Source organism: Balaenoptera physalus, assembly GCF_965194825.1.
Source record: "Balaenoptera physalus genome assembly, chromosome: 18".
Classification (NCBI taxonomy): domain Eukaryota; kingdom Metazoa; phylum Chordata; class Mammalia; order Artiodactyla; family Balaenopteridae; genus Balaenoptera; species Balaenoptera physalus.
Genome location: NC_138899.1, coordinates 70,142,155 through 70,168,658, shown reverse-complemented (window position 1 = coordinate 70,168,658; position 26,504 = coordinate 70,142,155). Strand labels below are relative to the sequence as shown.

Sequence of the window (26,504 nt, the reverse complement as noted above, 5' to 3'; positions counted from 1 at the left end):
TCATATCTGACGTCTGGACTGAACCTCTTATCTTTTTCACAACACTCATCATCTGCCAGCAACCCTAATCCCAGAATGTGGCGGAGAGTACCACTCATGTAGTCACTGGAACCAGAAACTCTTACAACAGTTTTAATTCCTTTCATTTCTTTACCTCAACATAAAACAAAACAAAAACATTCAAGTCCTATTCATTCTGTCTCATAAATATCTTTATACTCTTTCCCTTTCTCTTCCTACCTACGGCAGCTGTCTTAGTTTAGACTTCCTTCATTTCCTACTGACACAATGCAGATTTCCAGTTTAGCATCCTTTCAAGTCCTCCCCCTCACTACTTCCAAAGTGGCCTTTCTAAAATGCAGGTTTAATCTTATAACTACGCTCCTTTCAATGGTCCCAGTGGCATCACAGTAATCAGCAGAGCTACCATTCATTGAGAGCTAAGTTTGAAATCAATGTTTCAGTTAATCCTTTCTTCAGGGAACGCTCTGGACAGCCTCTTGCCTATAGAAAGGGGACCTCTGGTACTTATAGTGGAGATACTTGTTAAATACAGTAACCGATTTAATTTTTGTCAACATCCCAGTAAAATAGAATTATTATATCAATCAATTATAAAGACATTAATAGACAGTACAAGCTTCGTAAAAGGAGGGACCATCCTTGCCTTATTCACCAACGTTTTCCCATCACCTAGCACAATATCTGGAACCTAGTGGTGCTAAATTTTTGTTTGGTGAACAAATGATATGCGCTGCTAACAGCCTTTGCCTGGGGAGAGGTATTTGACCGTGATACTCAGGTAAAACAGATAAATGGCAAATTCTCAGCAAAGCAGTATTTTGCTGCAAATCGGCAGGTTTACGACCATGGAATATAAAGTAAACAGAAGAAAGAAAAGTAGTCTTAGGACATTACAGTGGTGTAGAAGAGTCCTTTGGGGATGCCTAACCCTGGAAATACTGTTTTCATTGCCAACAAAAGTTGGGAGATCTCTAAACCTCCTTTTGCCTCCAATTACAGATATTTGTGGAAGACGTTCATGTAAAAGCAAGGGGTGTTTACCGAGCTGTTTACATTTAAACTGAGTTGCATTTTTTGAAGAGCTGTTAATTATCCTCTAATATAGAAATTTGAGAGCAGAAATAAAAATAACACAGGGAATTCAGTAGCTGAATTTTCTCTAGCTGAAGCAGTAAGATTTTTTTTTAAAAGATTAAACTTCAAACACAGCAGACAGAACACTGAAAGTCATCTAGGAAGTAGAATATAAGAACAAATTCTTGCAAATAACCAGACAGTTGAACCAATGTGAACTGCAGAAGCAGAGTGTAGATCAGAGAACAATGCACACTGAAAAAGGATCTGGGCTGAGGCCACAGCAGGCTCTGCTCTTGTCACTCCTGACTGTGGGTTTCACTTAAGGTCCTGGTGGGGAGGTTGTGAGTTCATTTGTTCAACACACTTATGTAGCACTACCTTTGTGCCAACCTCTCCACTCGACACTTTATATGTTATTTCATTTAATACCACAGTGGATGTGATCATTCTCATTTCATGTAAGTGGAAACTGTGTCCCAGTTATGTTAGGGAACGTTCCCAAGTTACACAGCTCGGAAGTGGTTGAGTCAGACTTCAGTCCGTATATCATCCTCTAATGTCCAATACGTAAAAAATGGTCCTAGTCCACCAAACTAAGTGCTAATAAAGTGCATGCTTATTGGTACATACTGGTAGTATGAAGAAATGTGTCAAGGGTAACCCTCATCCTGTGGTGAGCAGATGCACATTAAAATAAGACCCAATCTAAAGGACTTTCCAAATGCAAATTCCCTGCATGAAGATTGGGTTTCATTCTAGGGCTGCTCTTTGGGAGATAGTAATTCGAGAAGAGCTCTCGCTTTGAGAGAAAGAAAAACAGATTCTTATGAACCCCAAGGATGCACCTGTGAGTGCCCAGGAATACTCAGGTTTTCAAGTAAAAACACACTTTGAAAACTTTGAACTGGTATTGTAGGAAAATAGTCTTCAATTACTAATTTTCACTGAAAAAGAAAAGTCTTTAAAACTTGAAAAACTATTCACATTCACACTGTCTTCCTGGTTCCTGATGAGCCTGGCACCCACCTGGCAGATACTTGATAAATGGCAAATATTTTTTGAGGAAATGTTTTTTGAACAGTAAGCTTTTACTACATGGTAGGGCTTTATTAGGCAGACAAGGAGGGGAAGCTATTCAAGAATATTTACAAAGTATGGAAATGTTTAATGCATGCATATATTTTTAAAATTTATTTATTTTATTTATTTTATTTTTGGCTCTGTTGGGTCTTCGTTGCGGTGCGCGGGCTTCTCATTGCGGTGGCTTCTCTTGTTGCAGAGCACGGGCTCTAGGTGCACAGGCTTCAGTAGTTCTGGCTCGTGGGTTCTAGAGCGCAGGCTCAGTAGTTGTGGCTCATGGGCTTAGTTGATCCACGGCATGTGAGATCTTCCCGGACCAGGGCTCGAACCTGTGTCCCCTGCATTGGCAGGCGGATTCTCAGCCACTCCGCCACCAGGGAAGCCCCAATGTCTGCATATTTTTAAAAATTTTAATAGACTTTATTTTTTAGTTTAGTTTTAGTTTAGGTTCACAGGAACATGAGCAGATAGCACAGAAAGCTCCTATTTTGTGGGGTGTGTGGGTGTTTGTGTATTAGTCAGGCTTTTTCCTTCTTCAAATAACAGAGGCATGAAAGTTACATCAGGTAATAAGAGTTTGCATCAGAAAACTTTCAGCGGCAAGTAATAGATACCCTAACTCTAATGGCTTTATACGTATATATGTATGTATGTGTGTGTATGTGTATTTATCATAAAATAGTAAGTCCTGAATTATATTAGTCTCTTGGGTTGATTGATTCAGCTGCTTCTGGATGTTTTCAGGAACCCAGGTTCATTCCCCATCTCCACTCTGTCATATTTGGTTTGTCCTCATTCTCACACCAATAGCAATGTGGCTTCAACACTCCTCCAAATCAACCTAAGCACAGGAATCTCTAGAGGAAAGAGGGAGCATCTCTTTCATTGCTGCCCTCTTAAGAATGGGGACACTTTTCAAACCTGATCACCTCTGGGACTGTCCATGAGGTCGGTGTGCCCTGGCTCAGAAGTGCATGGAAGAGGTCACTAACTGAACACCATCAGGGTTCTGTTAGTCAGGAAGGTGGAGGGGAGGGGAAGCCGCAGTAGATCCTGAGTGGGTGAGCAGTAGTGTCTACTACAGAGTTTATGGTAGGAAAGCATAGTAAAGTACGAATGGGAAAGTCTCATCAGGCCTTCTTCAAAACTGGAATTCCATCTGAGTTCCAATGATTGAGTCTTTTAAATGTCCCTTCAACCTCAGCCACCCATTAACATTATAGTGCTGGTTACTGTCTGTCTTTGTTTATATTTTTGCTACTACAGACCAACTGACTTTAAATATACCTTAAATTTATTCATTCAACAGAATGTTTATTGAGTTTCTGCGATGTGCCAGGCACTGTGCCAAGCAATACAGTAGCGAGCAGAAACAAATGGCCACAGAGTGAGGGAGATTACATTAATAAGTTACATAGTAAATGTGCAAAATTGCGTTTGTGGTAAGTGCTGTGAAGAGACCTTCTCTCATGTGGCGCTATGAGAGTGTGTGTTAGGGCAATTTTACCTAGCGGGAGAGGTCGGTTGCGAAAATAGGAAGTCAGGAGAGCTCAAGGATGAGTAGAAGTGAAGTAGGCAGATAGGGGAGGGGAAGTATTTCCAGAGAGGGAAGAATATGTGCATTGGCCCTGTGACAGAAAACAACATGGTATGGACAGAAGACTGGAGGAAGACCAGTGGGACTGGATCCAAGAGAGCAAAGTGGTCCCAGATGTGTTTGGAGCAGGAGATGGTTGCATCTACCATTAGACTCATCTCTTTATGTCTTGGCTTCTGCTTCCTCAGAATTCCTGCTGCCTTATGATTTCTGGTGACTGCCTTCTCCATCTTTTGGCTTCTTCCCACCCTCCTGCTTAAAATTTTCCCTGAATATCTCACATTGAAATCATTAAGAAAGACTATCTGATGGGGTCAGCCTGCCAGCATTCATAATAGCATGGCTGTGATGGACAGGATTCTCACCGCCACTAGTTGTGGCTACTCTATTGATACTTAGATAACTACTTTATATGAGCTGTCCATCCCGGTTCTGTCCACCAAGGCCAGAGTGATGGGGTCAGGTAATCAACATGGTAAAAAGGAATTTACCAAGAGGGGACACTTTCCACGTCCTGTCCAGTACATAATAAATTGGGAAGCAATTCTGGACTATCTTAATAGGATGGCTTTTAATTAATATAGACCTTGTAAATTGATAACTTTTTCTGTACATGAGTATTACTAAATATAGATCAATAAAAGCATTCATAATTAATCACTACTATTAAATGACTGCTCTGTGATGGGCTTTGTGCTACGTATGAAAACCGCAGAGATGCATTGAAAATTCTGGCTATCAGTGGGTTCACAGGTTTGCAAGTAAACCAACCACGGTAATAATGGTTTGGTGAGTGTCAGAGTTGGGTAGAGGGTTCTCAGAGGGAGAAGCAGGCTCTTCTTGCTTAGTCATTAATAGGAGTTAATCAGAAGAACAGAATAGGGTGGGATCTGCCAGGCAGAAGAAACACCATGTGCAAGGGCACAGAAGCGTGACAGAATAGAACATGGCACATTTGGGAGCTGAAAGTGATCAGGGTGGTTAGAACGTAAGAGCTGGGTGTAATGCACCTTGTGGTTTAATATGGGGTTTTGTACCACTAGTAGTTACCACTTCTTGAATACTTATATACCATACATATATATGCCTTTTAAACTGTATTAGGATTTTCATTGATGTGCTGGGATCCAAAATTTTTTTAAGTGTTTGAAGCTGTAATGGGTATGAGTTAAAAAGTGCACTAGTATTTGTATTGCATGCCATTTTTTTTCAGGATGATATAAATAAATGTTAACTAGAGAAAAAAGTTTCACCCTTAAATTTAAAAAAATTCTCTCTTCATTATGCATTTCTCACTACTTCTAAATTTTTTGTTTTACATTTTCTAAAATATAACTTGGGAAGTAAAAAAAATTTTAATATTCTAAAAGATTTCTCTCCATACGATAACTAGATCTGTAGTGAAAAGCAATTCTCCATTATGTCTGCTCTGTTAAGACTGATTTCACTATTGCAACAATAATTACTGCAACTCCCCCATCTAATCTTGTATCATTTCTTACTATATCTAAAACTTTAGTAAGAAATATTTCCCAAAACAGAAAACAATTTATGCTGACAATTTATAGTATCTACACAATCAGACCCTATTACCAAATTGATTCAAAGAAAAACCTCTAACCCAGAAACCCAGATAACCTGATAGGATTATTTGGAGATATATAACAATTTGTCATTTTTTGTTTTAAATATATTTGTCATATTAAATATATATGTCATATTTGTTTTAAATATTTGTCATATTAAATATATATGTCATATTTGTTTTAAATATATATTAAAATTTGTCACTATACAGAATAATACAAGGGAAAGTGTGGAAGTGAAAGTGAGTGTTAGAAACTAGAAAATAGTTTCCTTCCAATAGTGTAGAGTTCTGCCTCCCCCATCCCTTCCCTTTGTAAAATTACAGCAGAGGGACAAATACAAGATTTCAGAGTTTGCCAAATTTGAGAAAATGAGGAAACACAGCCAAATACATAATATTTACACATGGGAACATTCACGAGCAGGACAAAAATGAAGCAACCTTGCCAATATCATTTTTTAATTTTGAGAGTTTTACTGTAATTTTGAGAGTTACATGCCTTTGAAGATGAAGTAGGCACAGAGGACTCCAGCTGCAAATCAAAGTTTGTAAGTTAAATTTTAAAATATTTTATTCCACAAAATTGATTGAGTTCCTTTCATGTGCTGATTCTATAAGGAATACAAAATGGAATCAACCTAGTCTCTACCCTCATGAACTCTACAGTTGGGAGGAAGTATGTAATAAAATAGATCATTTTTAAAGTACTTCCCACAGTGTGAGAGATACTATTGGAGTGGTACAAATAATACTTCTTTTTTGAAAGAGTTCATGGTTTTCTACTAAGGACTATAAAATAGCATTTGCATAGATGATTGAAACAGTATTGCCCTTCTCCAGTCAAAACAGCCTCTACACTGTAGTCACAGCAGTGATTTCTTAAAGTGTGAATTTAATCATCTCACGTCTTTGTTTAACATAGGGGCTCATCATTGCTCTCAGACCAAAAATCCAAACTCTTTAACTTGAATTACATGATCTAGCCCCACATCCTGGCTCCCTATCCACTTTTTATTATTTTAATGTTATTTTTCACCTCTCTCCTCTTTATAATCTATGTTCCAGACTTCCTGGACCCATTCCCCAAAGCACCATATTTATATACATGTTCCTTCTGCTTGAGACCCTCTTCCTTCCCTGCTCCCCCCCACCTTCCCCACTGTTGGTGAGTCTCCAAGAGACTGAACTCGTTGAAGTCAGGGACTCTGCCTCTCATTCGCCATCGGCTCATGGCGGTAATTCAGTAAATACTTGTTAAATGAGCGTCACTAAAAAATTAATTGATAAATCATGAGGACAAGCTTGGTAGCAAGAGCTGGCCTGACTAGAGGCTGTTTCTTAGATAGGAAGAAACCTCCCTAGAGTTATCACTACTAACGATGGGAGTGGTAGCTGACGTCCCAGATAGTTGGGCTTTCTAGTTGGAGGTTAGTACTGTGATTTCAGAAAACTTCTAGAATGCAAACTGCCACCAAGGAAGCAAGAGCTGTGGCTGTTGGTTTTAAAGGTCATATGCTGTGGTCCAGGTTTTCTACTCCCTTGCTGGCAGTGTCATTAATGAAAGTTAAAACTGGAGACGCGCTGAGTGTGTGTTCATGTGTATGTCTGTACAAATACACCCAAGAAAGTAGACATTAATTAGAGTAGGAGGCTAACGTTTGTTAAGCACTTCCTGTGTGCCAGGCACTGTACTAAGCATCTTTTAAAAGAATTATTTCATTCAATTCTCACAACTACCCTGTGAGGTTAGGTACTGTCATTTCTCCCATCTTATGATATGGAAACTTAAGAATTAAAAATGAACTAACTTGCCTGAGGTCTCACAGCTAGTAAGAGAGGCAGACCCTAGGGAGGCTTTAAATCTAGGAGAGGCAGGTACATAAATTCATGAATTAGAGCAAAATTCAAGGTTGTTAAATCAAAAGCTCTCTGTAGGTGGGCTGCCTAAATTTTTCCCAATTATACGATATTTTGACCCTGCAATTTTAACCCACATAGTGATAGTGGCTGTGTTTATGAATATTTAACCTCAGAAGTATAGCAATATGTATATATTGTTCTGTTTTCATTGAAAATGCATTTCCTGAAAACCATCATTTTGCCAGCTTAATTTCTTTTCTTTTTTTTTTTAGATTTATTTATTTATTTTTGGCTGTGTCGGGTCTTCGTTGCTGTGCGCAGGCTCCTCATTACAGTGGCTTCTCTTGTTGCAGACCACGGACTCTAGGCACACGGGCTTCAGTAGTTGTGGCACACAGGCTCAGTAGTTGTGGCTCACCAGCTCCCTACTTGTGGTGCATGGGCTTAGTTGCTCCGCGGCATGTGGGATCTTCCTGGACCAGGGCTCGAACCCGTGTCCCCTGCATTGGCAGGCGGATTCTTAACCACTGCGCCACGAAGGAAGTCCCTAGCTTAATTTCTTGATCGTTTTCATTTACTTCACAGTTAAGCCATTTTCAGTTTTTTCCATTTCAATTTTATATTACATGAATTATTTATTTTCATCAGGATTGATTATTTTCCATCTAAGTTTTAATGAAAAGCTTTGATTCAATGATCATTTTTTGGTCCATTTTAGATTTTACTGATTATAGTGCCTACCCCTGACAGTTTTATTTTGATGACTGTATTCATTATTAATTGGATAAGAGGCTAAAGTAAGACTCTTCCATCAGATATTTGAGGTTTTCTTTATTGTGCAGGGTGGGTCCATTGTAATTGTCCTCTTTTTTTCATCCACCCTGTAAAGTATTTTATACCATATTACACATGTTTAAGTTAACATTTAAATTTTTTCATAAGTTTAAAACTTTTTAAAAGATGTGGTATCCAGCACGTTCCTACACATTGATATTTTAAAATAAAATTCTTACTCACTTTTCAGATATGCCCAGTAGAATCAAATATATCCAAAAGAATAATGATTTGGTTACCATCATCATGCGTTTTAAAATGTACAAATAATCTCTTTTTTCAAATGGACATTTTATATAATTCCTCTTTCTCACTCAACAAATATTTCCATTTGATTCCCTCCCGAAAAATGTATCTATTCTAAAAATATTTTATGCTTGAAAGTCTTATATTGATCATTATATTCTACTAATATGCAGAAAGCATATACTAATGAATTAAAATTTTAATATTTTTGATTCCTAAAGCCATAAAATTCAACGTGCTTAACATTTTTATTCTGGAACAAATTATTATTACAAATATTATCAGCTTACAATCATACAACATAAATATATTGTGAGATTTGAAAAATAATTATTAAACATGAAAAGTAAAATGCTACTGGAAATTCATCTCTTAATGAGATGAATGGTTAGTATATCCACATATGAATATTATTTATTGCTAGAACAATACAGGAATCAATATTAAAGCTACTCCTAATTTTCTTTTTTTAAATTGAAGTATAGTTGATTTACAATGTTATGGTAGTTTCAGGTATACAACAAAGTGATTCAGTTATATATATATATATATATATATATATATTCTTTTGCAGATTCTTTTCCCTTATAGGTTATTACAAGATATTGAGTATCGTTCCCTATGCTATACAGTAGGTCTTTGTTGGTTATCTATTTTATATATAGTAGTGTGTAAATGTTAATCCCAAACTCCGAATCTATCCCTTTCCCCTTTGGTAACCATAAATTTGTTTTCCATGTCTGAGTCTATTTCTGTTTTGAAAATAAGTTCATTTGTATATTTTTTTTAGATTCCACACATAAGCCATATCATCTGATACTTGTTTTTCTCTGTCTGGCTTACTTCACTTAGTATGATAATTTCTAGGTCCATCTGTGTTGCTGTAAATGGCATTATTTCATTCTTTTTTATGGCTGAGTAATATTCCATTGTGTATATATACCACATCCTCTTTCTCCATTCATCTGTTGATGGACATTTAGGTTGCTTTCATGTCTTGGCTATTATAAATAGTGCTGCAGTGAATATTGGGATGCATGTATCTTTTCAAGTTACAGTTTTCTCTGGATATATGCCCAGGAGTGGGATTGCTGGATCATATGGTAACTCTATTTTCAGTTTTTTAAGGAACCACCATACTGCTTTCCATAGTGGCTGCACCAATTTATATTCCCGCCAACAGTGTAGGAGGGTTCATTTTTCTCCACACCCTCTCCAGCATTTATTATTTGTAGGCTTTTTGATGATGGCCATTATGACCAGTGTGTGGTGATACCTCTTTGTAGTTTCCAACTTTATTTTTTGTAGATATGTTGAAAAATCTTGTTCACAGTTTTAAATTGTAAATAAATAGAAGGATGTTGAAGTTTTATTACAGCATATTCATATAGCTTTTTGTACCACTTCTAAGTTGTATGCTAGAAATCACCTAATGATCTATCATGAAAAATTATTTTTAATTATCTCCCAACTGACAGCCCGATTAGATCCAACTTCAACTCTTTGAAAGTAAAGAATTAGGAAACCATTTCACTTGCAAAAAGATTTTTTTTTAATCCAGTCATTAAGGGCATACAGTTTACAGCACTTCCATCAGAATTTTGAATTGTCCGTTATTTGAGGCTCCTAGCCCCTCAACAGATTTTATACCCCAGATAATACACCATAGAGAGCCCCCCACCCTTTTTTTTTAACTGGAGAAGGGCAGTGGGAAAAGAGAGATGGGAAAGAGAACCTGTATTTCCCTCACATGTTCATTCTCAGGCAGACAGATTTTAAGAAGTTAAGGATCTGGAAACTTACTCTTAAGTTATGCATACCTAACTTACTTCTTGGAAAGTTGTTCATTGCCCAGTTAGAAAAGGCTGGTCCATTGTGTTGCTGTTTCCTTTTTTCCATACACTTCTAAATAATTATTTCTTATATCTTCTGCTCTCCGTGCCTTTGGTGAGGAAATAGTATCACCAAGACAGGTGGTGAGAACTGGGAACAGGGAGTTCCAAACGTCTTGCTGTTTTTGCTGCTTCGCACTTCCTCACCCCGTGTACCGTGACAGCAACTGCCAGTCAGAGATGCTCTTCCACATGGTCATTTTAGTACCCAAACTTCTTCCATTTTGTGGTTCTGCTTTCCTTCCGGGCATCAGACTCCTCTTCATTCATCTGGCAAAAGGGAAAAGAGCAGGGATGATCATTTATGAATGCAAACCTCAAATTACTCTTGAACTATTCCATCCTGAATATATTTGTCCCATCCAGAATCATTGATAATTTGTACAGAATTATAAAAGTGATGGGGGTTACAGCTTTCCATTGCACTAACAGCCCTTTAATTAAACTGTTCAAGCTGCAAGTGTCTGTTGGATATCATGGCCTCATGAACACTGAACAGGGCATGTCTCTCCACCCCTTCACATCATTTTTATCAATTCTTAACAGAAAATATAACTTGAAGCAAAATTTAGTTTTTTCATATCCAAATACTTGTTCTAATATATGCATCAGATGATTTGAGATCAGCAAAGCTCTCACTAAACAAGTACTTTTTAGGTCACACAATATTAGCTGCCTTTAAAAGAAAAAAAAGATGAAACTGATTTGACAGCCATACCCATGTTTCTGACAAATATGCATGTCTGATACACATGAGTGCACAGCAACCCTATTTTTCTTCAACACAATCATCAAATAATATGTGTTAAGCACACATTCGGGCGAAGTGGTTTACAAGGGGTCTCTATTACATTTGTTTTATATTATGTCCTGTGTGCTTCAGTTCATAACTGAGTGGGACAGACCTCACGGCATAAAGCCAGCGTGATCTCTCTCTCCCTTCACTTCTTTTGGATATTAAGCCCTTAGCTCAAAACAGTTCAGTGGTCGCTTAAGAAAATCACAAAAGTTGCATAAAATTTGTGATCAAGATCCTTTAATTTTCTTATTTATGACCTATATGATGTAATAGAAGTTATCTTTATTCAATTTTCATAAAATGAAACTGAATAGGCTAGTTAGCATTTGTTGATTGATTTCATAGTATATTAAATAATTCGGAGAGGCCAGCAAGCACAAACCAGATGATATGGGAAGGTCGACTTAAGAAAGAAAACAAAACCACAAACCTCAAGTATAAATGAAAGTACTTATATGGTTTAGAAAAATATCTTGGGCTATAATGAAAAAGTAACTTAAAGAGTTATTATAGAAGGTCCTGAAACTTACAGAACACTATGTAACTAGTAGAGGTATAAATAAAATACAGGCAATTTTATGGTATCAGGTCATATTTCAGATCTAGGCTTGATGCCCAGATTTTTATATAAACATGCCATAAACTCAGTATTTAATCAACCATAAATGATATTCCTTTGCACTTTTGAAGCATATACAAACTGATTAAACTCCTCATCACTTGCCCGAAGCAGCGTCCTAACCGATCACTCTGTCTCCAGTCTAACAGCTTTCTACTTTAGCCTCCACGAGCCGCCAAGTGTATGTAGGTGAGCTCTCTCTTGGTTACCCTCTCGTTGCATACGAGCAGAGGAGAGGAAAGGGGACTTGGGGTATAGTCCCAGGCGGTCATGGCAATCACAAAATTTATTTGAATGCTAGTGGTTCATCTTAACCATTCATCATTTTTTTACATTTTATTTTCCATCCTATCCATATTAATTTCACTACAAAAAAAAGTCTAATTACTTATTAGAAATAAAATTGTTGCTCAAGAGGGGTGTCAGATGATATTCTGTGACACACCTCAGTATACATTTTTCTTAAGTACGAGGCATAAGTCTATGAACTAAAACACCTTAGCCCAACCCTCTAGAGTGAAGGAATCCTTTTTATGGGGACAGGGTCTTCCAAGATGGGGTATAACCCAGTCTAGAGTTCCTTGTGGGTGCAGATTAAACTACCAGAAAAGAGAAACCAGTTATTCTATTTAGATCACTTTGTTTAGATCTTGATTAAATCTAAAAACAGAAGAGACCTCTGATGGGCTCCACCATTAGGATAATAAACACGAGAAGTCTGAGGTGAAACTGGAAAGCTTTTTCCAGTTCAGCAAAGGAGTCAGAGATGCACGTACTTTGTAAGATCTCTTTGTAACCTTCCCCATATGTATTATCTCTGTCCGTTTCTCTTGCTGATCTATTCAACAAACAAATGTATATGGAGCACATCTGTGCCAGGCACTGCTTTAAGCTCTGTGTATTGAGCAGTAAATAAGATAGATGAGGGCCTTTTTCTCATGGAACTTTCACGTCACAGGGAGGGGACTGACAAACAAAAAAATAAATAAGTGCCAGGCGCAGAATTCAAACAAAGTGATGTCAGAGAAGAGATATTGGAGGTTAGTACACGATAACTCTAAGTTGGATGCCAGCCAAAGATTTTTTAATAAAAAAATTTTAGAGAGTTTCATTCCATAATCAATCTTGAAGGAAACAAGAAGAGAAAGTAGGAGGTGGCTTGCTGTAAAAAAAAAAACAAAAGGACTCTAGGCTCTGTTGGGTTTCCTGACAGGGAATTATGAACATCTCAGAGCATTGTCTTTTATCAGCCTCTTTAAAGGATTTCAAAAGCTTAACTATAACATGGGTGCCTGTAAAGTAAAATTTTCTTTCCCTCGGCCCCTCTGGTAAGGACTGTACCGCTCGTTCAGATGATGCTGCCTTGTTCAAAATAGCTGGGACCAAAAAAAAAAAAAAAAAAAAAAAAAAAAAAAAAAAAAAAAAATAGCTGGGACCTTTGGGTCTATCTTTCGGAATTTGCCTCCTGAGCTGTTTATTAGCTGCTAGCAAAATAATTTTCTTTTAATTTTGTTCTGTCTCCTTTTACTCTTTGCCTCCAGGCTTTACTGAGTTCCTCTGATTATCTCAGTTTCCTTTTTTCTTGCTCCTGAGGGTCCCTGAGGACTGTTGTGGTCCCAACCTGGAGCTGTGAAAGCGGTGGTAGGAGAACTGATTGAGTTCCTGTATCAGTTTGGATCCAGTCAAGAGAAGGAAGCCACATAGCAATTTAAACAGGGAAAGTGTTATAATTTATAAAAACAGAAATAATTATAAATTGTAACAGGATATTGGAGAAACAGGGAATGGTTAGTAAGAAATAAAAAGAACTCTTAAAAAATATAGCAAACAGCATATATGAGGAGCAGCCACTGTCTTTTGAGCTGACATTGAACCCAAGAAGAGGCCTCCTGGCCTTGTTAGAGAGGACATGGCTATAGTTCCCTTCATGGTACAGAAGTCACTCTGGTGCCCTGCTGAGGGAGCTCGCTGGAGCTCTGCCTTTTGGAACTTTCCCGAAAACCACCCTCTAGGGAGTTGGTGAATCTGTGTATGGGAGGGTTCTCATCAGAGCCCTCTGTTACAAAACTGTCTGGGGCAGGGGGTCCTGGAGAGAGCTGCTAGTCACTGGCTGCTGTCAGCCATCACACACTGCAGGAGCCGGGCACTGGAGAAGCCCACGCTCTGCAGGGACCTGCTAGGTGAGCACGCAGAACCAGGGAGAAAAACCCCTTTCTTCTGCATCACCTCTTCAGAGTCCTTTCCTGATAGACCTCGACATGGTGTCGGCTAGCAAAGGAAAAATAAAGGGTACAGATTCACTTTCACAAGATAAACAATGAAGGGTGAATTTGGAGCTGGGAAGCAATAATTTGATAACTGGCACAGTTGGTAAGACACTTTAGCATGGGTCACTTAAGGAGTCAAACCAACTTCTATGTGTTTGAGAGCCACCTGCCTGCTAGAAGTAAAATAAACTGATAACATGCTTAATGGAAAGGAATACTTGGTCAAATGTTCACTACATCATGGTTCCCAAAGAGAAAGATAACATTATTAGTGTGTGTATATATGCGTTTATATATATACCCACACACTAATATATCTCTCTCTATATATATATTATATACAGCCTAATATGCATATTATATATAAATACTATACATATTTTATATATAATATATAAAATATTATATATAATATACATTATATATATATATATATAATATACATTATATATATATATATATATATATATATATATATATATATATATATATATATAATCTCCATCCATCCTCCTGGCATACCAGATTTAGTATAAGGGTGCCAACACAGCTTTCATCGGAATGTCTCTCCTTTTTTCTGAGATTATACTCATTTTACTCTTTGGGTTTTCAAATGGCCTTTATATATATATAAAATATATATATATATATTAGTGAAATAATGGTCATAGTGAAAGATAGTTTTTGTTGTTGTGGCTGTTGTGTCTTAAAATTATTCCTACCTGACAAAATAAGAGTTATCAACCCTGTATTAGTACTCTTTCCATTTAAAAAAAATTATGCTAGTCTATGAAATTCAAATCTGGAAACTGTTGCACCCAGGTAAGCATGTATTAATATAAATTGTGGCAAGTCACTGTAATCCTTTTGTGAAATGTATAAAAAGAAGTTTTACACGTAGAAACTGAAAAACAGTTGTCACTTTATGCTCAACAGAAAGGACATATAAACAGAACTTCAACAATAGCTAGGCCATGCACTTTACATTCATTGTCTCCACTTAATTTAACCAGTAATGAGTATTATTATCACTGTTTTTCAGGTGACAAAAATCAGGTAGAGTTAAATAATTTTTCCAAGTTCCTATAGCTAGTAAATAGCAGAGCCAAGTTTTAAATAAGACTGTGACTGGCTCCAAAATGTTTCTTGATTTAAATAGATGTCTCACTGCCTCCAAAAACCTTCCAGTGTGTAGAGAAAGACCAAAACTGAATTAAGGCGCTAGAAAATGGAATTTTCAAAAAATAAAAAGATGAATAGATAACATAATATAATTATAATATAATTATATAATATATAATATACACACAGAGATATATAATTCCTAGAGAAAGGAAATGTGAAAAAGGACTTCATAACTTGTTCTCAAACCTTAAGGAATATCATGTATGTAAAACTCAGTAACTAGTTTCTGCTTTCACCAAAGCAAATATAAGTGTAGTTGATTATACAGGGTACACCAGTGCAAGTAGAGAATGTGTTTATGTATTGTTAAAATACATTGGTGTATCAGGAAGGAAAGTGTTGCAGATTTCATTGCAGTGGGTTAATCAAATATGGATTTATCTGTATCATGGAAGGAGAAGTCCAGATATGGATAGTTGCTGAGACTGTTTCAGTAACTTAATATTAGCGCCAACCTTGCTGGGATTCCCTTGGCCTTCCTCTAATGGCTACACAATTGCTGCTATAGTTTCTGCCATTATATCTCCATTCAAGCAAGGAAGAGAAAGGAGTGTGCCAGCTACATATGACTCATTTTATCAGCTTTTCTGAAACATCCCCAAATGACTGGTTTTGTTCTCATTAGCCAGTTCTGGGTCAAATGTCCTTGCCCTTAGATGCAAGGGAATTTGGAAAAAGCAAAGAATAACTTTATCATGATTGGCTTAGACCATGGATCAGACAAACTCTGACCTCAGGAACAAATTCAGGCCATTGTTATAAATAAAGTCGTGCCCATTTATTTGCACATTGGCTGTGACTGCTTTGACATATAGTGGCAAAGCTGAATAGTTGTGAGGACAGATGGCCTGCAAGGCCTAAAATTTTTTACTATTTGGCCTTTTACCAAAAATGTTCATTGACCCCTGGCTTAGATCAGTCATGGCCCCTTGCCTGGGGTTGACCACATGGACACTTTGGGGCTAAGTGGGCTTTCGTTAAGCAAGGAAGAGGGAGGAAAAGTGACATTAGAAAAGAACCAAAAGTGTATGTCAGGCCACGTGGTCCAACCAATCATATACAAGACCACAAAAGCATAACACGTTTTCTGTTTTAAGTCACAGGGTCACCTTGAACATATAACTTTTCTGTTCCTTCATTTCTTCATGAGCCAACTAAAAATTCAGAAAGGTAGAAATTTCGCAAATATACAGAATCAAATGTTTGACAATATTGTGATATATCATGAATTCAGGAAGATAATTCCTAATTTACTGAGTTTTATACAGCACTGTCTAAGATATTGTCACACTGAGTCTTAGACACGTATTTAACTGACGCTTCCCTTTAAACTGTTTATTTTAGGTTCTTGCATACACTGAGGGACTTCATGGAAAATGGATGTTCAGCGAGATACGAGCTGTATTTTCAAGACGTTATCTTCTACAAAACACTGCTTTGGAAGTATTTATGGCAAACCGAAGTAAGTCCCCTTAAATATTTTGAAAGAAAATGTGCTCATATTTGGATGTTATTCATTTACATGGTGTGATACTGACTTGATTTTTTTTTCTGTTTTATTTCTTTCTTTGATATGCCCTCGCTAAAATAAAAATACAAAAAGAATTAATTTGCTTGAAAACATTAATCCTAGATTTCTCATGGATAAAGTTACACAGAAATCTGATTTCCCATGAAGATTCATTACCTTTACCAATAAATCATGAAGGGCACTTGAAAATGATTTCTGAAATTGATGGTTAGCTCTCCTGTGGTTTTCTAAATCATGTTTTTTCTTCTTACCACAGCCTCAGTTATGTTTAATTTCCCTGATCAAGCAACAGTAAAAAAAGTCGTCTATAGCTTGCCTCGGGTTGGAGTAGGGACCAGCTATGGTTTGCCGCAAGCCAGGTAATTGTATCATATTACACATTATCTACGGTTTGTTAACATATTTCAATCTCAATACCATGGAAATCTAAATAAGCTTATACCATTATAATTATTTTGAAAATCAAGGAATTGTCTTCCTCTGCAGGTCATTTGTAGGGAAAGAGGTTATGAAAACAGCTATTTTAAGAATGACAGAATAGTGCATAATTTTATTTAACACATATATAAATGAGGAAGTAAAAAAGTTGATTGCATATTATAGCTGGCACATAATTAAGACATTTTTGCTGAAGATCTCACAAAAGACACACCAAAAGCCTCATAATGTTTGTGATTAATTGTTGTGTAATAGCATACAAATTGTTTTTATAAATGCTATGTATAAATGCTTCTTCATTAAAGTAATAAAACTCTCAGAGCTTATTGAGATTAATAGTCATTAATTATGATGTGATTTTAATCATTTCTTAAATCTTTCATCTTGGTATTTTAAAAGCATTATTTTGAAATCTTATTTTATTGAAAAATACTATTCTAAGTAGAAAACATAGTCAGTAATTATGTTTATCACTAATATCAGTTAGTTGGTTTTTGGCTCCAAGTAACTGAATACCTAACTAAAAGTGGCTTAAGCAATAAAGGTTTTGCTTCGGGGGGTTTGTTTTATGAAAGATGTGGAGTTAAGAAGGAGTTGCTCGTATTGGCTCAGAGGTTCAGTGATGTCAGGACTCTCAGTTAGCCTCATATTCACAAAATAACCACCACTGTTCCAGACACCACATCTTCACACAACTGCATTCAAGTAGGAAAAAGACACAAAGGATTTCTCCTTGAAGTTCTGTGTTTTAGGACGGAGTATATTTAGAAGCCTTTAGCAATTTTTATCTCAGGTCCCTTTGGCCAGAATGGGGTCACCTTCCTGCCCCTAAAACAATCACTGAATGCTGAACACGAAGCCAAACCATCCCCTAGAATTCAAGGAAAAATATATCTCAACTCCCTGCCACTTCCTACCTGAAAAAAATACATTTTCTATGTCGGCTTTGGACAGACAAGCAACAGTGTCTCCCACATAGATCATTAAGTCCCTGGGAATTGTTGCAGAGCACTGCACGCATGGAAAGGAAAACTAATCTTTGTCTATCTTCTCTTAAACAGGCTACAGACACGTAAAAGACAGGGACTGTGTCTTATTTATCTTTTAATCTACAATACTTAGCACACTGCCTTATTGCAAAGGTGCTTTTTAAGTGCTACTCAACTGGAGTTACCCTGCATTACAAAGTTATCTATTCTCGTATTAAGTTTACAGTGTAAGACCAATTCACTGACATGTATGCACATGCCCAGGATATTTGCTAGTTGAATGACAATATTAAATTAAGACATTAGTAGATAATGAAGTACTTATATAAAATACAGGTCAAAAGAAAAATGCATTTAATCTATCAAAAAAAAGAAAATGAAGTTAGTTTTGCAAGACTTGTTATTGAATCTAAGCTGACTCATAGTAATCACTACTTCCTTTCCCAAGTACTTACAAATTGTTTAATCATCAATTCAAGAATTTTTCCAAGAATTGACATTAAGAACTCACAAATAGGCCTAACTTTTTCCTTTTAAAAAATAATCATCTGCCTCCTGGCGTATTTCTCAATGATCATGATTCTTCAAAGATTACCAATAGAGTTTTCTAATTTCCTTTAGTACTGTTAGACTTGTCCAGACCTGAATTCATTAAAAAGAACTAGAAGCTCTTGTACTATATTCCTTACCTTTTATGAGCATTATTTTCCTTTTAACCACATTTGGTCTCTCTTTGATTTTTGGAAGATCATTCTTCTTGATAGAAAAACTGGAAACAAAATAGATGCTTAGTAAGTTTGGAAATTCTTTCTTAAAACACTCTTTTGTTGTCCCCTTGGCTTTCCCCCCAAAGGCTCAACTCATTATTAGTTTCCTAATGAAATACTTGTAAATTCAGTTTTGTATACTTGCTGTGATATATAGACTTAGAAGTAGCAGATGAGGGTAAGAGGAACACTGAATCTAGGCTTAGACCTGATACTACTGGCAGTGATAGAGCCTGATACTTAGTAGGAGCTCAATACATATATGTTGAAAGAATGAATAACATTAGGCAAGGGGAATGACACTTTCATCTGCTATAAAATGGGAACAGTATCTTTGCAAAGAGATGTTTTACGAATGTCTTGAGATCATAAAATGAAGGCACTTTGTGAACAGTGAACACACATATACACTATACACATACATGCATGCATACACAGATATAGATAGGTAGGTAGGTGAGGAAGTAGGTAGGTAGGTGGGTAGGTGAATAGACATAGACACATACTTGTATAAATATATGTGTGTGTGATATGTAAGATCCTGTTACACTTAGAGAATTGTCAAAGGGAAGGGATGATGTCTGGCTCCTACAAGTAGAAGCCTTCCAGCTGAGAGTATCTTGGTAAAATCACCAAGGGATCCATTCTTTGCTTTGTTTTTTTTGACATTGGGTTTTGTCAGTTTAAAGCAGAATTTATCAAACTCTAGGGAACTTCCTCTAAGCTAAGCCCATAGGAGACTGCTTTAGAAACAAACAAAAATGATCAAACTCAAAAGCAGGTATACTGCCAGAAAATTGACTTCACATATCATTTAGGCTGCTTTTTGGGCAAGCCCACCGAAGAGATCACATTCCAAAAATTTAGAACAGAAGGAATATTTCCACTAAGTTAGCATAGCCTAATGAATGCCCCTTTAATTTATATCCATGGGTCTCATTTGCTGAGCATTCCCCATGTGCCAGGGACTATACTTTGTGTTTTAGTTTATAAGCATTATTTCCTTTAATTCTTTTTTGTTTGTTTGTTTTGGGCTGATAAACAACAGATATTTATTTCTGGCAATTCTGGAGGCTAGAAAGTCCAAGATCAAGGCACCAGTAGATTTGGTGTCTGGTGAGATCCCAACTCCAGATTCATAGATGGTCATCTTCTCGATGTGTCCTCACATCGCAGAGGGCCTCTCAGCCCTTAATTCTTAAAACAACCATGTTCTTAATGTGGATTCTTAATGGTATTCATATCCCATTTTACAGATAGGAAATTTTTGGTTTAGATAAGTTACTTATCTTGCCCAAGATCATAGCCCACTCTCTTAATTTCTATTTTGTGTCTTCTATCAAAGTGATCCACATTGGTCAAAAGAACAATACCTTTACCCCTGCATAACAAAAGAAAAATACTGACAAAAAATTTGCCCATTTTCTAGACTCCATACTGATTACCATTATTTGGTTAATGTATTTTCTATTCAGACAGTCATTACAATCAATAAATTTTGGATTTAGTTAGATTCTTTACTTACTAAGAATATACCTGGTTGCCTACATAGGGTTAATGATTTTTAATGGTCACCATTTGTTATGGTACTTAATATTTTTTTCCACAGGGCAATTTTATCTTCTTCTTATCCCCCAGTTCTAAAAGCATTTTACTGTAGCCCAAATATGTACCAACTATCCTCATTCTAATATCTAAATTTTTATAGGATATTTTCAATAGCCCTATTGATTTACTTTTTCCCATTTTGCTTCTCCTTATGATTGAATTATTTAATTTTTTTTGAATTTCATCTCTCTTTAGCCATTTTTTAATTTTAGGATAGATGTCCAATAATTCAAGTCATTTGGTATACACTTATTGAGACCCTACTGTATAGGTCAAGCATTGCTAAATGCTAAGGACATAACAGTATGTAAAACAGTTCCTGCTCTCAGTGAGTTTATAGTAGGAAAGAGAGAGCAGTAAACAGGAGAAGCTGATCCTTTCCCTGAACTTGCTAATAGTAATCTGATTATCTAAATTCATTTCGTTTGCCCATATTTTTCTTCACCACTGCATACTCTAAGAATGACATGATAACTTTCTCCCATGATTCCTCCTATTTCCCCTTATCGGGATTTGTTTGGTCTTGGTTTTTGAGTGTTTTTGGTGCGCAGAATTATTTCCAGATCAGCAATTTTCTTCTTAAATTGTCTAGGTTTAAAATGTCAACAAATAAATTTACAACTTTATTATATACATTGCTTTTAGCAGACTAAACATGCTGCAGGTAAGGATTTTAGTCAGATTAGCAAGAATATGATTATGATAGTAATCCAACAAAAGTTGGACTGAGCACATAATTATAATAGTAGCAAATAAAAATTGGGTAAACATAGTTTATTCTTTGATAATTCAGAAAATATTTTAGCATGTTGCCATGACAAAGTCAGAATCAAGGCAAAAGTTTATAACATCAATAGTTGTATGAATGAGAGTGTATCTGGAAAATTTTGAGAAGTGGTGCCAGTATGGATCAAAATCTGGAAGCCCTTTAAGTAGCCCTGTGAAAATCATATTACCAATTAATTGAAAAGTACGCTGAATTATAGAATTGAAGTATGGAATATATATACCCTTTACTATTGCAATGAAGTGAATCATTAGACTTAGACATAGTTCTTTTGGAGTCAGTAGGATCTATTATCTCAAATATATGTAACTAGGAAAGTTCTTCAAAAATGTTAATATGTGACCAGGCTGCTACAACATATTACGTTAATATTTTAAACATTGAGTTACACATAATTATTTTTTAAATTCTTAATTCAGATTTGAATTTGAGATAACGTTTCTTCCCATTCTTCCTTCCTCCCTCCTTTACCTCAGCTAACATATATCTTAGCTCCTGCCATGGCTATTAAGATCCCATGTGAATAGAAACATATGATAATAATACATGGGTGACAAAAATAGTCTTAGGTCCACAGTTCCCAAAATAAGCACCACGGAGCCCTGAGATGTCACAGTGCACTCTCAGGGCTACTGCAGGGCATTTTATATTTTTTAGGGAAACACAACATCTATTAGACGCTGCACAAACTCTTAGCGTGAGTTAGTTCTAAGTTTCAACATTTGATAGGACTGCATTCTTGCATTCTTTTTGATGCCATCTTAGCTTTGTGAAACTAGTTTATAGGGGTTGCTCTGGTAATAAAAAAAAAAAGTGGTGCATGAAAATTCATGTGGAACAGGCATTGTAGGTGGTGGTGTCAGATATGATTCCAAGGTTTAAGTTGCGCAGTGACCAACAGGTGTGCAGTACATTCCTTTAGTTAAGTAATTGTGGTTAGTTAAGAATGAAATAAAATATTATTTTTCTTTCAATTTTTGAGTATTATATTCTCAAACAGCTACTAAGTTGTTAAGGCTCAAGTATTCAGTTATTTAGACCTAACTACGTAATAAACAGAACCGTTAGGTGTCTCTCTTGGACTAGGGGCACCATGAAAAAATTCCTGAGACCCTAAAGATGGCATAAATTTAAAAAGTTTGGGAACTTCTATTTTAAGTGGTGAACGTTTTAGAAAATCAGTTAGCCTTATCATACTTCTACAAATACAGCCAGCTTTCATTATTTTTTATAGCAACACATTGTACCTTCAAAGGTTCATAATTTACACAAATTATCCTGATTTACTCCCTTACGATATTCCTATGTCCCTTATGAATTCGTACATTTTCAAAGTTCCCAGTTGTTTGTTTCTGACCTCATAGGGGGATGGGTGTTGTGTGGTTAGCGGCTGTGCACGTGTGCACACACTGCGCAGAGGCAAGCGTGGAAAGTTCGGTGGCAGCATTAGTATATAAGGGTTAAGTCAAATGCGTTTAAGCTGCTGACTGTCTACCTAGCTTTATAGTATGGAGTAGGTTTGCTGTAGTGTTCAAAAGCTACTTTGACTTATTTTGAGCATAATTTCACCTTTTTTTGTTATTGACTTATAAAATACCCACTTGGAGCCATATTATACAAATAGGTGCTTTCATATTGGGTTATCCTTAGTAAATAAATATATCTTCTCTATAACAAGATTTTTCAAATATTGCTAATATCTACAGCTAAAATATATTTTGTAATGTATCTCAGAAAGATAAACCATAAATTGAATAATATCAAATCAATACATTAGTTATTATTGGACTTTTAAAAGTCATGAGTTAAAAGGGACTGTTATGGTTTGCTTAATTGCTAGGAGGATATCACTAGCCACTCCTCGACAGCTTTATAAATCTTCCAACATGACTCAGCGTTGGCAAAGAAGGGAAATTTCAAACTTCGAATATTTGATGTTTCTTAACACTATAGCAGGTAAGACATCTTATTCTTTAATCTCATAATATGTTTATGTTCATCAGAAATCTTTGGTAATGTGACTTGATGGAATGCATTGTTCGCCTTAGAATTCAAATACAGCATTAGAATAAATATTGAAGCACTCACATTAAATTGCTATCAGAAACTATACAAGCTAGTACCAAGGTTTAGATGCATTTATTGTTGAAGAGGCTTTTTCTTGCTCTCCTTCTGCCATTTCCTTTGCTGACAGCTTTGTCTGACGGTTTATTAGAGTCAACAAACCATTGCCAGAGAGTGTCTGGAAATAATAATGGGAAAATGTAATTTCACTACTTTGTCATTCTCAGCAGTAGCAGCTAGACAGGAGAATAACAACAGGATTCCGCCTAGTACAGATGTCACCTGGATTATGGCATGATTGGGTTACAGCATTTTTTTTTTTCTTAAAATCTTCAAATGAAAATATAAAATCAGATTACATTTCTAAATGATGAGTAACTGCCATCAACCTCGGCGGTACCATGCTTGTAAATTAAGAGAAGGTAGTGGCTTTGTTTTTCTGCTAAATCAGTGGTTGTCAGTGGCTGAACCTGTCTATGAGATTTAAGTACCTCTTTCTTTTTTACTAAATTAATCTCCAAAGCCCTTATTCATGTTGAATTACAAAGAGTTTACTTCTGTAAATCAGGCTCTACAAAAACTTTTTACAATCGGATGAATTTAAAACTACATAAATGCATATGCTTACCTATGATCATTGTTCTTTTATGAATGAATGCTCAGAACTATGAATTGAGAGCCCTATTCTCTGAATCATTGCTTAAAAGGATAACTGTAATATTCCTCTTTTTAATCTATCATATATGTGTGAATATGGATGCTATGGCATATATTAAATATGGATGATATAGATGTGTATTACATAGACAAGAGAACTTGATGTGTCAACAAAAAGGGATAAAAAAGTTGTTTGAAATGGTTTTGCATTTTAATCATTTAATACATATTGTAATGTTAATTCCTTTGCTAATAGGATGCTAGAGCTACAACCAAAGAACTGTTTTATTACATATATTAATTTTATTATATATTTTATACACACATCTCCATTATATACATATATCTTCATGACATACTTCATATATATTCACATATCAGTGTATACAATGTATATATCTTAAACCTATTTACTTCCTCAAAGATAAAGGAAATATGTTATACTATTTAATTAACACATTTACATATAGAGATAGAATGAACTTAAACATCTGAAATATAAAGAACCTTTTCATTAGCATATTTAGGTGAACAGCACGATGTAGCATAAGCTTCATTACCAAAGTGAAGGGGATAGAATCTCAGATCTGCCAACTCTGTGTCCTAGAGCATAGGTGGAATTTCAAGTTTTAACTCTATCTTGGACTTTAAATCTTTCAGTAGCCATGTTTGATATCTGTTTCCATCTGTCTTTTTTTAAAAAAATAATTAATTAATTAATTAATTTATTTATTTATTTTATTTTGGCTGTGTTGGCTCTTTGTTGCTGCGCGGGCTTTCTCTAGTTGCGGCGAGCAGGGGCTACTCTTCGTTGCGGTGTGCAGGCTTCTCATTGCGGTGCCTTCTCTTTGTTGTGGAACACGGGCTCTACACACGCGGGCTTCAGTAATTGTGGCACACGGGCTCAGTAGTTGTGGCTCACAGGCTCTAGAGCACAGGCTCAGTAGTTGTGGCACACAGGCTTAGTTGCTCTGCAGCATGTGGGATCTTCCTGGACCAGGGCTCAAACCCATGTCCCTTGCATTGGTAGGCGGATTCTTAACCACTGCGCCACCAGGGAAGTCTCTCCATCTGTTTTAATAACTGATATGTTTGGTCTTATATCATCTTGTATTATACTATTGCTTTCAATATTTTCTTCCCTTTCACATTATTTTGTTTTTCTTTGGCCATATAAATAAATTTTGCCTACTTTTTTAGTGATTTAGAACATAGGCTTTTTGCTATTCATTCTCCTAGAGAATTAATATTGATATGTTTAATTTTTTAAAAAATCCTCTAAAATATATTTCTCTTCCTTTTGAACTCAAAAATGAATCAACATTTTAAACCACTCCTATGCAAAATAAGAACTTTAACTCAATTTACTTCTCATTCATTGCTTATCTTTGTCAATACAATTTACTACCAGAATCCATATTATTATGAAACACTTATTTTTTGGAGTCCATATACTTTTGCATATTAGGAAGGATTTCAACTCTATTAAAATTTTCTTCTCTTTAATACAGTATATTGTTTTCAGCTACATGGATCTTTACCTGATTTTTCAGGATAATATTCTCTTTTCATTCTTCTGCAGTATTCTTCCATATTCCCTCTGTTAGGTTTTTCTATTATCTATCTTGAAGGATCTATCAAGACTCATTGTCTACCATATGTCATAGATAAGCACATGATTTATTTTTCCTTGACTGTGCTACCCCTTTGGAGCTTTCAGAGTTAACACTGGAAGACAGGGTGATGTACCTCATTTGTAGTTCAGTTTCCAGTGGAGCTGGTATTCTTACTAAAAGGTTCTGCTACTCTAAGATGGGATTCTCTCTGTCTATCCTCTGGATGGAGTGTTATCTAGTTCACTGTGTTAAAGGATTCTTCTAGTCTCCATCTCTTCTCACTGCCTTTTACTCATGTCAGCCACATTTCCCACAATGTGGTATACTTCCACCTATAACCACCACCCACTTCATGCCTGCTGCTTTCTGGGAGTTTGTTTCTCTATCTCTAGAAAGATTGCAGTCTGATAGAGATAACATCATGATCCCTTCTAAAAGCTGCCCCTGAGCAGTATAGACATGGCTTTTTTTCTGTTTGAGACAGTTTTTGGATTTCTGAGCCAGAACATGCAGATTGTAAGGGGAATTTGACTGTCTTCCTATCTTCTTTTGAGTACTTGGGGTCTGTTTTATTTGGTGACATAAAAAATGGATAGACCACTGGGTTTTTTCTTTTAAGAATTTATTGGGTATTTTCTTTACAATGATTATAACTAAACATTAAAGTCTGTCTGTTGTAGACAATGCGATAAAAAGAGGTATAAGGTAGGAACTAGGAACTCAGAGCGCGTATAACTAGATGGGTGAATGAAATATACATGAGAGCATTTTAAGGCAGCTGATGGTAAGTGCTGAATAAGTGCTATAAATAGTGAATGCTGCAAGAGCTAAGCAGAGTACAGAAATTTTATGAATGTGTTTGGGGAGAAGAAAAAGAGCAGAGCCTTACAAATTTCTCCCAGTTGAATATGTGTTATGTGTTCAGTGGACAGGAGTATCATATCTTGGCTGCAGCAGAGAATAATAGGAGATACTACTG

General features: G+C 36.1%; 1 protein-coding gene across 8 annotated transcripts in view; it reads left to right on the top strand.

The window, feature by feature from the left end:
- The window catches only part of NBEA (neurobeachin), a 610,070-nt gene that overhangs the window by 470,158 nt on the left and 113,408 nt on the right, over nucleotides 1-26,504 (top strand). For all 8 annotated transcript variants that reach the window (XM_082435483.1, XM_082435487.1, XM_082435484.1 and 5 more), the window contains 3 exons: nucleotides 16,413-16,530; nucleotides 16,856-16,958; nucleotides 23,029-23,144. In XM_082435483.1, coding sequence (XP_082291609.1) covers nucleotides 16,413-16,530; nucleotides 16,856-16,958; nucleotides 23,029-23,144 — 337 coding nt within the window. The remainder of the gene's footprint in view (nucleotides 1-16,412; nucleotides 16,531-16,855; nucleotides 16,959-23,028; nucleotides 23,145-26,504) is intronic.